Genomic DNA, 15,120 nt, shown 5'->3' with positions numbered 1-15,120 from the left:
TGCGAGGGCCTGTTAGGGCGGTTGGGAGAGTCCCGGACACCCTCGTCGGTCCGCCGGGTCTGCACCCTCTACGCAGGAACCTGTTGCCCCGGGCCTGCCGCCACACTGGCTTCGCGGAAGCTCGGGGTCTCCCGTGGGGCGGCAAAACTACAACCCTCCCCGCCGGACACAGCGCGACCCCAGGAAAGGCTGGGTCTTGGAGAAGGGGCGTAGACGGTCTGAGCCTAAGAGCCAGGCCTCCTTGAGTATCTCAGTGGGGAAACCGAGGCCCAGAGCAGGAGAGATCCCTCAGAGCTGCCCAGTGGAAGGAAGGGTCTGAGAAGGGGACAGAGATCTGCCGCCACAGTCCAGAGAGCTCCCGTGAGTGGAGGACTTCGTACTCATGTCTGGCCCAAAGGGTGGGGACATTCCAAGAGGCTAGCACTTGTCCCCTCTGGCCACGGAAGCGCTTTCTAGGGAAGAGAATTGCCCTTCCTGGGAGGGGAGAGAGCTCCTCATCAAGCTCCCGGCTGGCTGGCTGGCCGATGGCCCTGGTGACCCCTGACCCTAAGCTGGCCCATAGGAGCAGGACTGGCAGCCTGGGGGCAGCCCAGGATTGGCCTCAGTCCTCCTTGATGTTCCCTCTCACAGGTTGTTGAGACTGATGGCCTGGGGGCTCCTGCGGAGGGGACCTTCAGGCTGGAGAGAGTGGGGTATGTGACTGTACCCACCCACCACACCCCACCCCCACTACTGCTGCCAACAAAACAGAACGAAAACTAAAAATCAAGCACTTTCAGTTCTAGGACCTATTGACTGCTCTATATGGGTTTCCTTGGGTTTCTGCACCCTCAACTTACAGACGAGAAGCTGGGAATCCTGAGGTTTAGAGACTCACCAGGGTCTCCCAGCAGTCCCAGAGGGATGGAGATTAGTGCTGTCATACACGTGACCCAGGGCTGGTGACACAGGAGCGTGGAGACCAAATCACCTCCTGGACCAGCACAACCTGATCTGAGAAATGGGGTTAGGAATGTGTGCCCCCCTAGGGTGTCAGGACCCAGTGAGGAACTTGGAAACTGGCATTAGACAGCACTGAGTGGACATTAAAACAATACCTCAAGGGAATTCCCTAGCGGTCAAGGGGTTAGGACTCTGCGCTTTCACTGCAGAGGGCGCTGGTTCAATCCCTGGTCGGGGAACGAAGATCCCGCATGCTGTGCGCAGCCAAAACAAAAACAAATCCAAATCCAGGGCTTCCCTGGTGGCGCAGTGGTTAAGAATCCGCCTGCCAATGCAGGGGACACGGGTTCCAGCCCTGGTCCGGGAAGATCCCACATGTCGCGGAGCAACAAAGCCCGTGCGCCACAACTACTGAAGCCCGCATGCCTAGAGCCCGTGCTCTGCAACAAGAGAAGCCACAGCAATGAGAAGCCCGCGCACCACAGCGAAGAGTAGCCCCCACTCGCCACAACTAGAGAAAGCCCGCGCACAGCAACGAAGACCCAACGCAGCCAAAAATAAATAAATGAAATAAATAAATTTTAAAAATAAATTAAGATAACAAAAACAAAAACCTTGACGTTAACTCTGGCCCTTTCTGCCCCTGCTTCACAATCACCCCAGGGCCAGGGCAGAGCCCTATCAAGGGCTGGGTGCTGTGCCCCTCCAGCTTAGTCTGGAGGGCTGCTCAGGGCTGTGCGGGTAACAGAGGGCGCCCAGCTCTGGGGAGGGCTGGGTGCATTCTGGGCTCTGGGGCGTGGGCGGCGGGACCCGTGGCTCACCACTTGGTGTTTGCAAGGTCACTCCATCCCTGCTTATGTGAGCGGTCGGTTGCTGGCCCCAGTCCTAAAGCCTGCACTTATGCCGGTGTGAGTGCACCTGCTGGACGCCCACCGTCCTTCCTGCCGCGGGGCATGAGGTGCGCTTTGCGCCACAGCGGACAGCACAGGTGCTGGTGCCGAGGTGTGACTGCAGGGGAGGGGCGTGGTCCCCACCTTGCCTCCGACTACATCTAGGTCTTCCGGGGGATCCCTCCCCCAGCCACACCCGGGACGGGCCCCTTCCCGGTGCCCGCGGGGTCCACACGGCCTGCGAGGAGCGCGGGGAGAAGTGGGCGGGGCCGACGACGTGAGTGAAGCGTCGGGGTCCCAGGCCGAGGGGAACCGCGCGGCGCCGCGTGGGCCGGACGGCGGATTGGGGGAGGAGAGAGGCCGCCCTCGAGCTGGACCTCGCTCCGGCCCGACGCGACGCGCAGCTGTGAGCGAGTCCGGGGCTCCCCGGGGAGATTCCGGAGGACCATGAACCGCGGGTTGGGGTGCTGGGAGGGGGAGGATATATGGGGTGATGGCCTTGCCAGGGACCTGTCAAGTCTCCACACGCGGAGCCTCAGTGAGCCCCTGCCCCCGGGTGGGAGGGGCGGCGTGGTTGCCGCAGTTGGCCCTGGGTCGGCGCTGGCTGGTCCAGGCCCGAGGACAGCGCGAGGTGCCGCCCCTAGGACGTGTTCCATAGGGCAGGTCTCCAACAGGGCCGAATCACCTCCTCCAGGAAGACTTCTCAGAGCCCGGGCTTGGGCCTGCTGCCTCCTCGCCTAGCCCCTCGCCTAGCCAGCTCTTAACTGCCCCTTCTCCTGTGCGGGGACCTTCCGAGTGGGAACCGGCAAAGGCCATGCCGGGGAGGGAGGAGACGGGCATCTCAGGCCTCCTCCCTCTGGGAGCCCAGGACCCCACCCTTACCTTCCTTTAGAGCCGGACAGGGCCTGGGCAGCTCCTGCCCTCAGCCCTCAATCCCCTCTCGCGCACCCAGGCCCCTAGGCACCCCCCTGCAGTGCATCCCTCCTGGACCAGCCCGCATTCCCCTTGCACCAGCCCCGTCCTCCCGGACTGTTCTCCCTCACTGCCCTTTGGGGAAGCCCAGCTCGTCCCGAGCTCCCAGCCAGGGGCTCTGCGAGAAGGGGTGGGGCCTGAATCCAGAAGGGACTTAGGGATTTGGGTGGAAGGCGGGGTCTGCTCCTGGCGTTTCCTCCACCCGCCCACCCCAGCCTCAGCTTCCCAGGCCCTCAAATGAGAACGGCAGTGCCCAGCTCCGGGCACTGGGGGAAGGATTCTGGTGGGAAGCTTGGGGAAGGCTGGCCTGCTCTCCACCCCCCGGAGCCTGCCAGGGGTCCCTCTGAGGAGGCCCGAGGGAAAGAAACCTCTGGGAGACTACTTCCTAGCCTCCCCCATGCTGACTGGGCCTGGGCTCCCCTTCTCTGGACCCTGTATCCCACCCCACCCGCCCCCCTGGCCACCACACACACACTGATTTGGGGACACGCCCGTGGCTCTCCGCGCGGCATCAGGAACCACCCCTGCCGCTACCCAGGGTGAGGAGGTGTGTGAGGCCCTTCTTCCTCCAGAACGCCCCTCACACCTCCAGGATGACCCGGCCCTGGCCCTGCCTCCTCTCTTGCCCTGTTGTCGGTCACGGCGGTGGATTCCTGCTGCCACCCGCGTCCCCAGGCCCAGCGTTCGGGGCGGGAGGCTGGGAGTGAGGGTCAGGGCTGGAGGACTCCCCCAGCCGGACACTGCTGCCAATGCTCAGACCCCGGGCGGTGGCAGGTCCAGACGGCTCCCTTCCCGCAGGTCCTGGGTCTGTGGGGCCTGGGGACAGATGACTTCTGGGGCTATCAGGTGCTGGAGGGCCAGGCCTAACCCAGAATTGCGACCGGCATCCCAGAAGCCTTGGCTCCCCTGCACTGAGGCAGCCTGGTGTGTGCCAGGACCAGGGGTAGTTCTGGGGGCTTCTGTCACTGGGTCCCTCCCCCACAGCCGCCCTGGATTCTAGTCTGGCCACAAGACCTTGGCCAAGTCCCTTAAACCTCTCTGAGCCTCGGTTTCCCCAGCTATAAAATGGAGTTGGCAGTAGCGACCTCTTAGGGTGGTTGTGGGGTGTGATGAAGGATGTGTATTAAGCCCCGGGGAGCGGTGGGCTCTGGGTGGGGGCAGGAAGTGGCAGGGATATTAACGTCAGCCCCAAATCAGCAAGTGCTTCTAACCCGGGCCCTCCACATGGGGAAATGGGGCAGGGCCTGTCCAGTCACCATCGGTCAGTATCAGAGTCACGTCAAAGAGCGCCCAAGCCACCCAGCCAAGGGCATTTGGAGGCCTTCTAAAAAGTTTAACACTCAGGAAAAATTGTCTCCAGAATACAAAAAGACAGCAAGATCAAGCTGCATGAAGATGTAATAAATGTCTGCATAGTCAACATAATGTCAATATCATTTTTAAACTTAAAATAAGAAAAAAGTTCATTATACTTGTGAACGATGTGTGGGGTAGATTTTTTTCTCACTTTACAAGATTTTCCCACTCTACTTAATGACCCCGGAACAATTGAATTAATTTCTTGTAGCCAAAAATATCCAAAAGCAAGACAACGAAATTTTCATTTAAAAATTTTTTACAGGAAAGAAAAAGTTACGGAGGAGGGATGGAATGCAGATTCAGGCACTTGCTGTGGTGTCAGGTGTGGCCTCAAAAAATGAGAGGGTCTGGACCTCTGACAGCTCAGGGCCTCCTCCACTCCCAGGGGCTGGACCCAGGCTCAGGTGGGACAGGACAAGGGGCCCGGCTTGGCCCTGCTGCTGCTCCAGGGGCCCTAATGGCTGCTTCTAAGGGCCCTTTCTTCGCCGAGGCCTGGGGAGGATGAACCTGGAGTAAATGGGCAGATCTCCCTTCCTTGAACAGTAGGTGCTTCGGGGTTCACCCCAACACCCCTCTCCCAGCCCTACCATCTAGGGTTCTCTGGCCTAGGCCTTCCTGGCCTGCTTCCCCACCTCTTCCAGGAAGCCTTCTGGGCCTTCCAGGCCATGCCCGGGTGGCCTTCACTTGGCCCTGGCTGCTACACACAATCATAAGATGGAGACCTCCTAGTCTCAGGCTGGATGCCCCGAGGGCCTGAGCCTGGGAACCCCCCCTGCCCCCCACGCTGAGGCCCCCCACCCTCCCCGCCGGCCATCATCCAGCTGCTTCTAGACCCAGAGGGCAGCAGATCAGGCTCTGGCGAGTGTGCCCTGAGCCACCTCCCACGGAGGGTGAAGAGGCCTCTCAGATCATAGCCCACGTGGCTCAACAGGGTCCTGAGTGATGGGGGCGGGGGAGACGGCAAGGTCAGAGCATGGACCCTGGCTAAGCTGCGTTACCGCCTCTGATGGAGCAGCGGGGGCCCTGGCTTCGGCCCCACCAACTCATCCTCCTTCCGAGGGGCCCAAACCACAAATCTGACCATGTCCCCCCCTGCTCAGCAAAAGCCCAGCATTTGGTGCCTGAGGCGACCCAGTCCTGTTCCCCATCTGCGCCCCACCCTCACCCTCACCAGTAGGATCATCACCATTTCTAACTAGGCTGTGTCTTTGTAGCTCTGGTGCCCCATTTTCCACCGACACCCTGCCCGCCCGCCAAGGCCCAGTCAGCCCGGCCAGCCTGCGTGGCTCCCAGACCTGCCGCCCCCCAGGGTTAGGGTTAGGGCAGGTCTAGAGGGTCTGGGCACACATCTTTGCCCAGATCAGGTGCAGGATCCAGCCCTGAGCTGTCGTGAACTCCTGGAAACAAATGAGCACACCGGCAGAACCCAAGCCACATGTTAAGTCTTTGGGTGAGGTTAAGGTTGAGCTTGTGCTGGCCTGGAATCCGCCCCTCCCCAGTCTCAGAGGCAGGAGAGGCTCTGAAAGGATCGCTGACTCCTGCAAAGGGTCCCACACTCTGCTCTGAAAATGTGTGTGAGGGTGGGGGCTGGGGGGTGCCCCTGTCTGGGAAGGCCGCCTGGAGGAGGTGGCTCTGGGTGGGCCTAAGAGGAGACAAGAGCCGCCAGGACTCTGGCTCAGGTCATGGCGGTGGCCTAGGGCAGGCACTTTGGGTCCTGCTCACCTTCCCCCAGCTTCCACTGCAGAGTCCAGAGAACAGGAAGAGCTGGGAATGGCCGGGAAGCCACTCCCCCACCGTGGGGCGTCAGCCCCCACCCCCAGCCCTGGTGGTCTGAAATACCCAGCTCAGACCGGAACCCCTCTTCCCCACTCCCCCAGCCGTTTGGGGCGTGGCGTGGCCTGCCCTGCCTGTGGTCCTTGCTGGGCCAGGACGCTCTGTGGAGGACTAGGGCCCGGCCGCCGGGTGCGTCTGTGCGGGGGGCCCTGCTTGGACCTGGAGTGCCCACCCACAGTGGGGCAGCTCCTGCAGGCAGCGCTCCAGCTGCCCCAACGCCTTGGGGCCACAGTGGGAGAGGAGGTGTTGGGCGGGGCGCCCCCTGGTGGCCATTAGAGGCTGCAGCAGGGACCTTGGAGGAGCCCACCCGGTGTCCTGGTGGGGGAAAGGGTAGCGTCCCCCAGCCCCGCCCCGCCCACCCGCCTCCGGGGTGATAGTGCCCCACCAGCATCATCAGCCTCCAGGGCACTGACAGTCTTTCTCCTCCCCTTCCCGCGCCCCCGCCCCCGCCCCGTGTGGGTGTCCACCTGCCTGCCTGCCTGCCTGGGGGGGTGGGCCGGGCCTGGGGGCAGGCGGCTGTATGCGGGCACATTTGTGGGGCAGATGCGCCACGCGTGGGGTCCCGCATTAGGGGTACCTCCAGAGGCCAGGGTGTGTGGGAGTGGCCTGAGCCGAGCCTGCGGTGGAAGGGGCAGGATCGGGACCGGGAGAGGAGGCGGCCTTTTCCCCACCTCCCCGGGGACCGGGCTCAGGGGCTCTTCCTGTCCCAGGGCCGCCCCGACCGCTGGGACACAGAGAGCTCTGGGTGCGCCCACCCTACACCCTCCCTCCTTGGACTTGGTGGCCTGCCCTGCGGGGATGCTGCAGCCTGCGTCTGGGTCCTGAGAGCCTGTGGGGGACTCAGCCTGGCCCGGGGCCCCCGCCTGTCGCCAGAAGCTCGTGGGGGGAGGTGCTGGAGCGCTCCCGCGGCTTTGTCCCCAGGCCTGTGCGTTGCCCCAAAAGGGGGTGGGGCGGGCTCCTGGTAGCTCCCCAGCCCCCCTCCAGCCACCAGCCCACGGTGTGCCATGGGCGCTGTGTGTCCAAGCTGCCCTCCCTGAAGGTGGCCCTCCAGGCACAGCCAGCTGGGCCGGTGCTTCCCAGCACCCCCAGGTCACAGGGTGACCCTCCTAAAGGCCCGTGGCCCGGATGGGCCGCCTGCTAACCTCTGTGAGCCTCGGTTCCCCACCTGCGACAGGGGGTCCTGCCCCCTCAAGGGACTGTCACTAGAGGGACTGTCATGGGGAGTGGAGGGGACAGCCCTCAGGAAACAAGCAGGAACGAGGACAACGATGGTGACTGCGGGGAAGCTGAGGCTCCGGAAGGGCCCCTGCTCGAGGTCCAAGGCTGGCTCCCAAGGGCTGATTCCAAACCCCCGCCTCCACCAGTCCCGAGCTCCTGCTGTAGGGGGGCAGCAGGTCATTCCTTCTAGATCCTTCCTGAGCTGGAAACTCGGCCTTGGACCAACCCCTCCCCACCCCCAGGTCCTGGCTCTACCCTTGGGGTGGGGACAGCCCTGTAGAAGGGCTGTAGAAGGGCAGCTGTGTCTGGGCCGGGGGCGGGCATCGGGGCAGACCCTCCTTCCTGGGTCTCCACTCCCTCTCCCACCCCGACCTGATGAGGGAGGAGGACTGCCACATCCCAGGTCTGGAAGGTGGCAACTGTGGGTGCCTAGTGTAGAGGGAGGGGGACCCCCGGAGTGTAGCTTCCCGGGGGCTTCCCGCAGAGGTCTGACTTCCTGAAGGCACGGCTATCCAGCCAGTGACACAGGCACTGCCATCCACAGGAGTGGGAGGGACTCTGTCCAGGTGGGCAGGCCTGCTCTTGGGCAGCTAAGGACACAGGTCTCCCTGGATGCCACTTCTCTTCCGCTCCCAAAGGACTCAGCGCTGCTCAGAGCCCCTGTGTTCTGAAACACTTCCTCACCTACCAGAAAAAAAATGGGTGTGGTGGCCACTGGGGCCTCTTGCAGGCCATTCTCTGGCCTCCCAATACCCACCTCACAGGGACTGGGCACCCAAGTCCCAAGGGAAGGCCTCATTGCCTTGGCAACCCCAGGGTTTGGTCTGCCCTCCTGCGTTCTCTCCAGGGCCCCAGGTGGGGTGTCCAGGAGCACTGCCCACCCCAATGCACACAGAGGCCAGGGGTCTGAGCTGAAGACACACGAGGAGTGGAGCTGGGCAGGGTGGGCGGGCAGTGGGGAGGCTGGAGCCATTGCAGGCAGTGGGCGCTGGGTGGGGGGCGGCCACCCCTCTCCTGGGGGCTCTGGTGGGAAGTCAATTCCTGCCCTTCGACTGTCCCAGGAGTCCAGAAGCCCCCAGCTTCCTAGAGGACAGTGAACTTTAGCAAGAACCCTGTCCGTCACCTGGCAGACCAAGAAAAAGGAGTCCATCCATGTTCACGTGAGGAATAAGAGTGTCTGCAATCCTTAAATAGATTTATGGAAATGGTTTTGAATTACAGCATTTAGAAAATAAAAATAATCTCCATACATAATATACCCTCCATTATATGCTTTTCTTCTCCCACAGAAGCTGTTTTTGCGCGTGTGTGTTCCGGTGTCAAATAGTAATTGGATTTTATCCTATAAAAGAAGCAGTAGGTGTGTCATCTCTCTAAAAATAAAACTGCAATCGTCATTGCAATGTGAAGCCTGAGATTGAAGCCTGAGGAGGTGTCCGTGCCGGGGCCCGGGGCCACTCTGGGGTCTGAGGAGGTGGGTCAGGGTCCCAGGGGTGCAGAGGGAAGGGGGAAGTGGCAGCCAAGTGGGCAAGATCCGGGGGTCCTCAGCCCCCTGGAGAGCCCTGGCCTGGAAAGCTGGGAAACCTCTGCCCGCCGCCTGAGGGCAGACCGCAGCAGGGGCGCGCCTGCCTGCCCAGAGGACCACCAGGCCTGCTGCTGCATGTCCCCTCTCCGGCAAGAAATGAGACCCATGTTGTTGAGACAAGGTCCTGAGGGGAGGAGGGGCGGGGGGCAGCTGTGGGCCCAAGGCCCTGGAGGGAGAAAGGATAGCCTAGTCTTTCTGGTTTGGCCAGCATGTGGGGAAGCCCTGCGGTGCCCCAGCCCCCTCGTGCCCCCCCAAAGGTGTCCACCATCTCCCCAGACTCAGCCCCAGGGGCCGAGGCTGCCCTGAGCTCAGACACCATCCCCACTTTCCCCCTTCCAGGGCGGACCTTCTGCTATGGTTCAGCCTCAAGGCGGCATCTCAGCAGGGCAGGGGGGCAGGCGGACAGGCAGGAGGAAAGCCCAGCCAGCCGCCTGGCACCCCCAGGTCCACCCACTGGCTGAAGCTGACCTCCTGTTGGCCCCTGCGGCTGGCCCGAGGTCCCCGCGGGTGCGGAGGCCAGGGCGGGTGGGGCGGAGGCCCTGCACGTTCTGGAAGTCAGGGCGGCCCGCAGCCCTGGCAGCGGTGGTGGCGGCAGCTGGATGAAATGTGGTGAAGACCCTCCCGTGGCCGGAGGCCTCCCCCTCGGCGCCTCCTCCGTGCAGTCCTTTGGGGCCCTCGCGGGCTTGGGGCACCGTGTCAGATGCCCGCCTTGTCGCTGCAGAAGGGCGTGACGTGGAACACGTAGCAGTGCGTGCACACGCGCACGGGCTTTACCTGCCCGTAGCGGGGGAGCGGCGCCGAGTGCGAGGAGCAGCGAGAGCAGAAGATCTGGAAGGCGAGGGGCGGGGCCGGTGGGCTGCGGAGGGCTCCCAGCAGCCCCTGCGCCTCGCGCCTTCCCGAGCTTGGCCCCTCAGGGGCGGCGCAAGGACGGGGGCGGAGCCCCGGGCGCCCCCGGCCTTCCTGCCCTTCCTCCCACCCAGAGCAGCCCGGCCGGCCGTGCACCGGTGGGTGTCTCCCGGCCCCCCCAGTGGGGCTGCAAGCTTCAGGAGAACCTGGCGCAGGTCTTGGCCCGGAGGCCAGGCCCACGGAGGGGGTCCTGGCCCCATACCCAGGCTGCCGCAGGCTCCTACTCAGACCCTCCATCCCCTCCCTGTCCCCAGGTGTGAAGTGGCTGGGACTGCGCACTGCACCATCGCACCCGGTGGGCGGAGTGCCTGGAGTCCACACCCTGTGCCGTGGCAGAGCAGGGCCCAGGGCTCAGGGATGTCTGCACAAGGACCCCGGGGCATCGGTCCGGACTTCCGGACCTAGGCTCCACGTCTGTGACGGCCCCTGGGACGCCCGCAGCGACAGCCCGAGGGGCCGCGGGACGACCTCGGCCGCCCCACCTACCTTCCCACAGCTCCGACAGTGGTGCTTCCTGCGGATGACGGTGAAGGGGGCTTTGCACGCGGTGCAGAAGCCGCAGGCCTCGTCTGGGACCCACTCGGGCGGGTCTATGACAACGACAGGGGGAGACACATCAGCCAGAGAAACCCGTACGGTGGCGGCAGTGGGGACCGGTGGCTGGGGTGGGGGTCGGAGGCTGGCGGGTGTGCAGGAGCCTCCGGTGGGGCAGCCTGCCCCCCACCACCCCCCTCCGGTCCTCCCTGAGGCTCGGTACCGACTGCGGTTTCAGGAAACTGACGGTGTCCCATGGACGGGTCAGTCTTTGCAGCTGTCGGCCGTGCTCATCGATCGGACCCCAGCTGCGGCCTGCACCTCGCCCCAGGGCTCGGGGCACGGGCAGGGAGAGTCCACCCGGAAAACCCTCTCCCGGCCGGCACCCAGCCTGGCAGGGCCCTTGGGCAAAAATGGGGGCTGAGAAATGAAGAAATCAGCCCCCTCTGTGGACCCCTCCATCTATCAGCCCCGCCCACCCCAGCTCCAGGGCTGTTCTCCGGTTCTTGAGGAGAGGGTGCTGAGGGCGTCTCACGGAGCCCGAGGCTGGCCCTGGCCCCTTCCGACACCTGTGCAGCCCGGCAGCTGCCTGTGGGCCTGTCCCATGTCACTGCTCCAGGCGATCACTGGGGGAAGCCTCTGGGCATCTGCTCTGGAATTTGGGTGGGAGGGTGTGTGTCGCCGCTGGGAGAAGCCATCTTGCGTGGGGGGACATGGCTTTCCTCCCACCCCAGACATAAGATGCCCGCCGCGTACCAACCCCCAGCCCAGTGCTGCCACCCAGAGGGGGAGCGAACGCCTGGACGGCTCCCTGGGGCCACAGCGTGGGCTCAGGGGTCTTCCGTCCACTCTCACACAACCCCCAAGGGAACTCAGCAAGGCCTCCCACCCACCAGAGACCGGGGTCTCCTCGCCTCCCTCTCGCCCTTCTCCTCCCCGACCTGCACCTGAGGACCTGCCCCTCCCCCGCCTGCCGCACAGAACCGCCCCTCCCCCCGCCCCCTGCCACCCAGCTCTCCTGCTTCTGCTCTAGACCCCATAAGCTCACCCCCGACTGCAGGGAGATGGCTTCTCATGCTTGCCACCTGCCCCCGCCCCCGCCCTCGTGTGAAACCCTTGGCCGGCCCCAGTGACGCCCTGCACGGCGGCGCCCGGCGGCTCCGGGGCCACGCCGGGCCACGAGGCCAACTCCGACACACAAGTCGAGACCCCCTGCCCGAGGAGGATGGTGAGGGTCCTGAGGACTCGCTGGGTCCGGGCCCTGCCCTGCGAGCCACTCCCAGGAGGGGGCTGGGCTGGCGGCCCACAGGGGGACACGGCCCTGGCTGTGGGCTGGGCCCCTCCAGACCTCGCAGTTCACCACCTGCACGCTCCTCGAGCAGGGGGCTCCGAGTTCCCAGCAGGCGCTTTATTTATGGCACCGCGGGCGATTTTCACGGGAGAGTAGAGAAGACCAGGGCTCAGGGCGTTTAGGAAGCAGGGAAGCTTGTGCGGCCGCCCCCAGGGGATCCCGGTCAAGGCAGCCCCCTGCACACCCGGGTCTCCAGGCAGTGCGAGGGAGGCCCCGAGCCGGCCGGGCACCCCGGGGCTAGCCGCCTCCTTCTCAGCTCCGGTCGCCTTCGACACTCGCTCAGGCCCGTCTGCCGCTGCCCGTCTGAGCAGCTCTCCAGGCCTCCGGCCCCTTCCGAAGGCCTTGGGCGGCCCCCTCCCCACAGAGGTGTTGTCAGTGCCCCCAGCCCACCCTGGACGCCCCTTCCCCGACTGCCAAGCCCGCGGGCCTGCAGCCGGCGACCTCCAGGCTGACGGGGGAGCAGGCCGCCACGGGAGGCCTTTCCCGCGGGGCAGGTGCACGCTGGGGGGTCGGCAGTGTGCCTGTGGCCTGGGACCAGCCACTTCCAGCTGCGGCCAATGGCCTGGACCCCGGCATCTCCTTGCCCCTCACACCCTCCCCCTGCCCGCCAGGCTGAGATGGTCAATGACGGGCCTGAGGTTAGGCGGCGGCGGCTCAGAGGACCTGTGCCCACCCTGCGAGCCCCGGAGGGAAGCTGGAGTAAGAGGCTGCACCCCCTGGGAGGCGGCACGTCTAGGCCTCTGGGGAGGGGCCCCCCCGCTGGAGGAGCGCTGCCCGCCCCACCCCGAGCCTGCAGTCCAGGGCAGAGCGGTGGAAACATCCGGACAGGGCTCCTGCTCTCCGCTCGGCACGCGGTGCATTGGCCCCCGGCTCCCGGCCCCTCACGCACCTTCCAAGTCTCCATCTCGGGTCTTGGCTGCGAGTTCGGAGGACGACAGGGTCTCCTGGCACAGAGCGCAGTCCTCCAAGGCCGCACTCCGCAGGGTCTGGGTGACTAGAAGAGAGAGGGTGGCCGCTGGGGTCAATGGGCCACCGCCTGTCCCCGGGAGGTGCCGCCAGCAGGGAGTAGCCCCCGAACAACCCACAGTCCTCACCCACCGTCCCCGCAGGCTGGGTGCTGACCCCGCAGGGGGCCTTTCCATCCGAGTGCCCTCAGGTGTGCAGCTGGTCCTGCCCGTGGGCCCCTAGCCCCGGGGCCCACTGTCCTTGCTTGCAAAGCAAGGAGGCAGCCCCTCCCGGAATTCCCTGGCAGATGGGGGCAGTGTGGTCCAGTGGTGTGGACCCTGGGGGCACAGCTGGTTCGGCACATGGTACAGACTTCTCCTCCCTGTGGTCGAGGACGTGCCCTCCAGGGCTGGGCCGGCTGCCCCGTGTGTCCAGACATTCTTTTTTTTTTTTTTTGCGGTATGCGGGCCTCTCACTGTTGTGGCCTCTCCCGTTGCGGAGCACAGGCTCCGGACGTGCAGGCTCAGCGCCCATGGCTCACGGGCTTAGTTGCTCCGCGGCACGTGGGATCTTCCCGGACCGGGGCACGAACCCGTGTCTCCTGCATCGGCAGGCGGATTCTCAACCACTGCGCCACCAGGGAAGCCGTGTCCAGACGTTCTTGAGCAGAAACCCCTGTGATGAGCAGCCGCTCGCCCAGAATGGAAGCCTCAGCCCAGCAGAGGGTGGGCGAGCCGGGGTCGGGCCCCTTCCCCACGCTCGGACCCTGCCACCTCCTTCCAGGGAGCGAAGGCCCAAGCTCCCTGTGCCTTAGCACTCCCTGCCTGACACCTGCTCCCTCACCAAGTAACTCTGCTCTGTGTGCGTGTGTGTGTGCACGCGTGTGTGAGTATGTGAGGCAGCTCACAGACGGCCACTCCCCCGAGCACGGGACCCACGTCCCCTCCTTGGCTCTGGGCTGGCCTCTGGCTGCTCTGACAGACGGAGTTTGCTAGAACGGACAGCGTACCGCTTCCGGGCCCCATCAGCCGTCGGAAGTGGGGTGGCCTGGCCGGGGCGTGGGCACCTGGGGCTGTGACCCCCATGCGTGCCCAAGCCCACCTCTCGGGGTGCCCGGGGCCTGTGCCCCTCTGCCCACAAAAGCCGGGCGGCGGTGCTGGGCCAGGCCTGGGGGTGCAGATTTCCGCAGGCCCCCCACTTCCAGGGGGCGCTGGGCACGACGGTCAGCCTAGGCCTCAGAGCCTGTCCCGAGCTGGCACTCACCCTTCTTTAGCTTCTCCTTGTCGTCCGTTTCCGGCTTGGTGGCCATGACCTGGAAGAGGGTCTTGAGAATACTTCTGAGGTCGCTGGCGTAGTTGGTCTGCAGCTGGTCGGCCACGCCTGGGGGAGGACGCCCGAGGAGGGGCTTTAGGTGCTGGCAGCTGGTGAACCCAGCCAGGGCTCATGGTCAGAGACCAACATGTCCTCGGATGAGTGGGTGCGAGAAGAGGCCGCCCCGCCCCCGTGACAGCTCCTTTGGCAGAAGCAAAAGCTCAGGAGTCAAGGGAAGGTGGCGGAGGGGGGCAAACTACCCAGCAGCCCTCCCCCGGGGGTCAGTTGTTTGCCTTCGTGCTTTTATCCTGGTCCCTCACTGAAGGATGACCCCAGAGCCCCCAACTGTGTCCACCCGCGTGGCAGCACCTTCCCCTCACAGCCACCTCGACTGCGGGGAGGCAGTGAGGCTCCACGTGGCTGGGGGGCCGAGGGTGGACCCTGCCCAGACACGGGGCTCCTCGGCACCCCCCACCAGCCGCCCCCGGCTCCCTGGCAGGACAAGGCTTCTCCCACCCTCACCTGCAGAGGTTTCCTCTGTCCCTCAATTAGGTGGACAAAGCCCTTCTCAGTGAAGAGCGCTGCTAGCTGTTCAGGGACGCGAGGGGCTGCCATTAACAGCAGAGCCAGGGACTGAGCGAGCACATCCCAGCGGCACGTGGGCGCCCCGGGACCCAGGAGCGCGCTGATGCCGTGGCCGGCGCTTCCGGGGGCTTCCTTGCGTGCCAGCGGCCGTGCTGAGTCCCAGCTGGCACGGTGGTCCCCAGACCTCTGAACAAACCCGTGGAGTGGATTCCGGCAGATGTCTGAACCGGAGCTCAGAGTCACCCCGAGGTCCTCGTGCTCCCACCGGGCCTGGCTGGGGGCTGTGCCTGAGGGGCCCTCGGCAGTGCCGCGTGACCCCGGGGGGTCATGACCCTGACTCTGCAGCGTCCGCCAGTCCAGAGGCTGCCCCGCGGCTGCCCCTCCCCCCGGGGGCCCGGGAGCGCCGCGGAAAGTCCAGGCCAGGGGAGCTGGGCTGCAGGACGGGCACTGTCTGAACCCGGCCGCCCCGGGGAGGCGTCGGGGACGCAGGGGCAGGCAGGAGGCCAGGAGGGCGGACTTCACTGCACACTCGTCATACTTTTTTTTTGTGGTACGCGGGCCTCTCTCTGCTGTGGCCTCTCCCGTTGTGGAGCGTAGGCGCAGCGGCCACGGCTCACGGGCCCAGCCGCTCCACGTCACGTGGGATCCTCCCGGACCGGGGCACGAACCCGCGTCCCCCGCATCGGCGG

The 15,120-nt window shown here is 65.1% G+C and overlaps 1 protein-coding gene across 5 annotated transcripts in view; it reads right to left on the bottom strand.

Annotated features, from left to right (window-relative positions):
• Positions 1 to 8,384: 8,384 nt before the first annotated feature.
• Positions 8,385 to 15,120, bottom strand: part of ZFYVE28 (zinc finger FYVE-type containing 28) — a 114,904-nt gene continuing 108,168 nt past the window's right edge. For all 5 annotated transcript variants that reach the window (XM_059065994.2, XM_067036823.1, XM_067036820.1 and 2 more), the window contains 4 exons: positions 13,799 to 13,915; positions 12,480 to 12,584; positions 10,192 to 10,295; positions 8,385 to 9,627 (listed from right to left, as the gene is read on the bottom strand). In XM_059065994.2, coding sequence (XP_058921977.1) covers positions 9,496 to 9,627; positions 10,192 to 10,295; positions 12,480 to 12,584; positions 13,799 to 13,915 — 458 coding nt within the window. In that variant the 3' untranslated portion in view covers positions 8,385 to 9,495. The remainder of the gene's footprint in view (positions 9,628 to 10,191; positions 10,296 to 12,479; positions 12,585 to 13,798; positions 13,916 to 15,120) is intronic.

The sequence above is a fragment of the Kogia breviceps genome, chromosome 6 (genome assembly GCF_026419965.1).
Source record: "Kogia breviceps isolate mKogBre1 chromosome 6, mKogBre1 haplotype 1, whole genome shotgun sequence".
NCBI lineage: Eukaryota > Metazoa > Chordata > Mammalia > Artiodactyla > Physeteridae > Kogia > Kogia breviceps.
The sequence above is the reverse complement of the archived record's forward strand: the minus strand, read 5'-3'. Positions and strand labels throughout refer to the sequence as shown.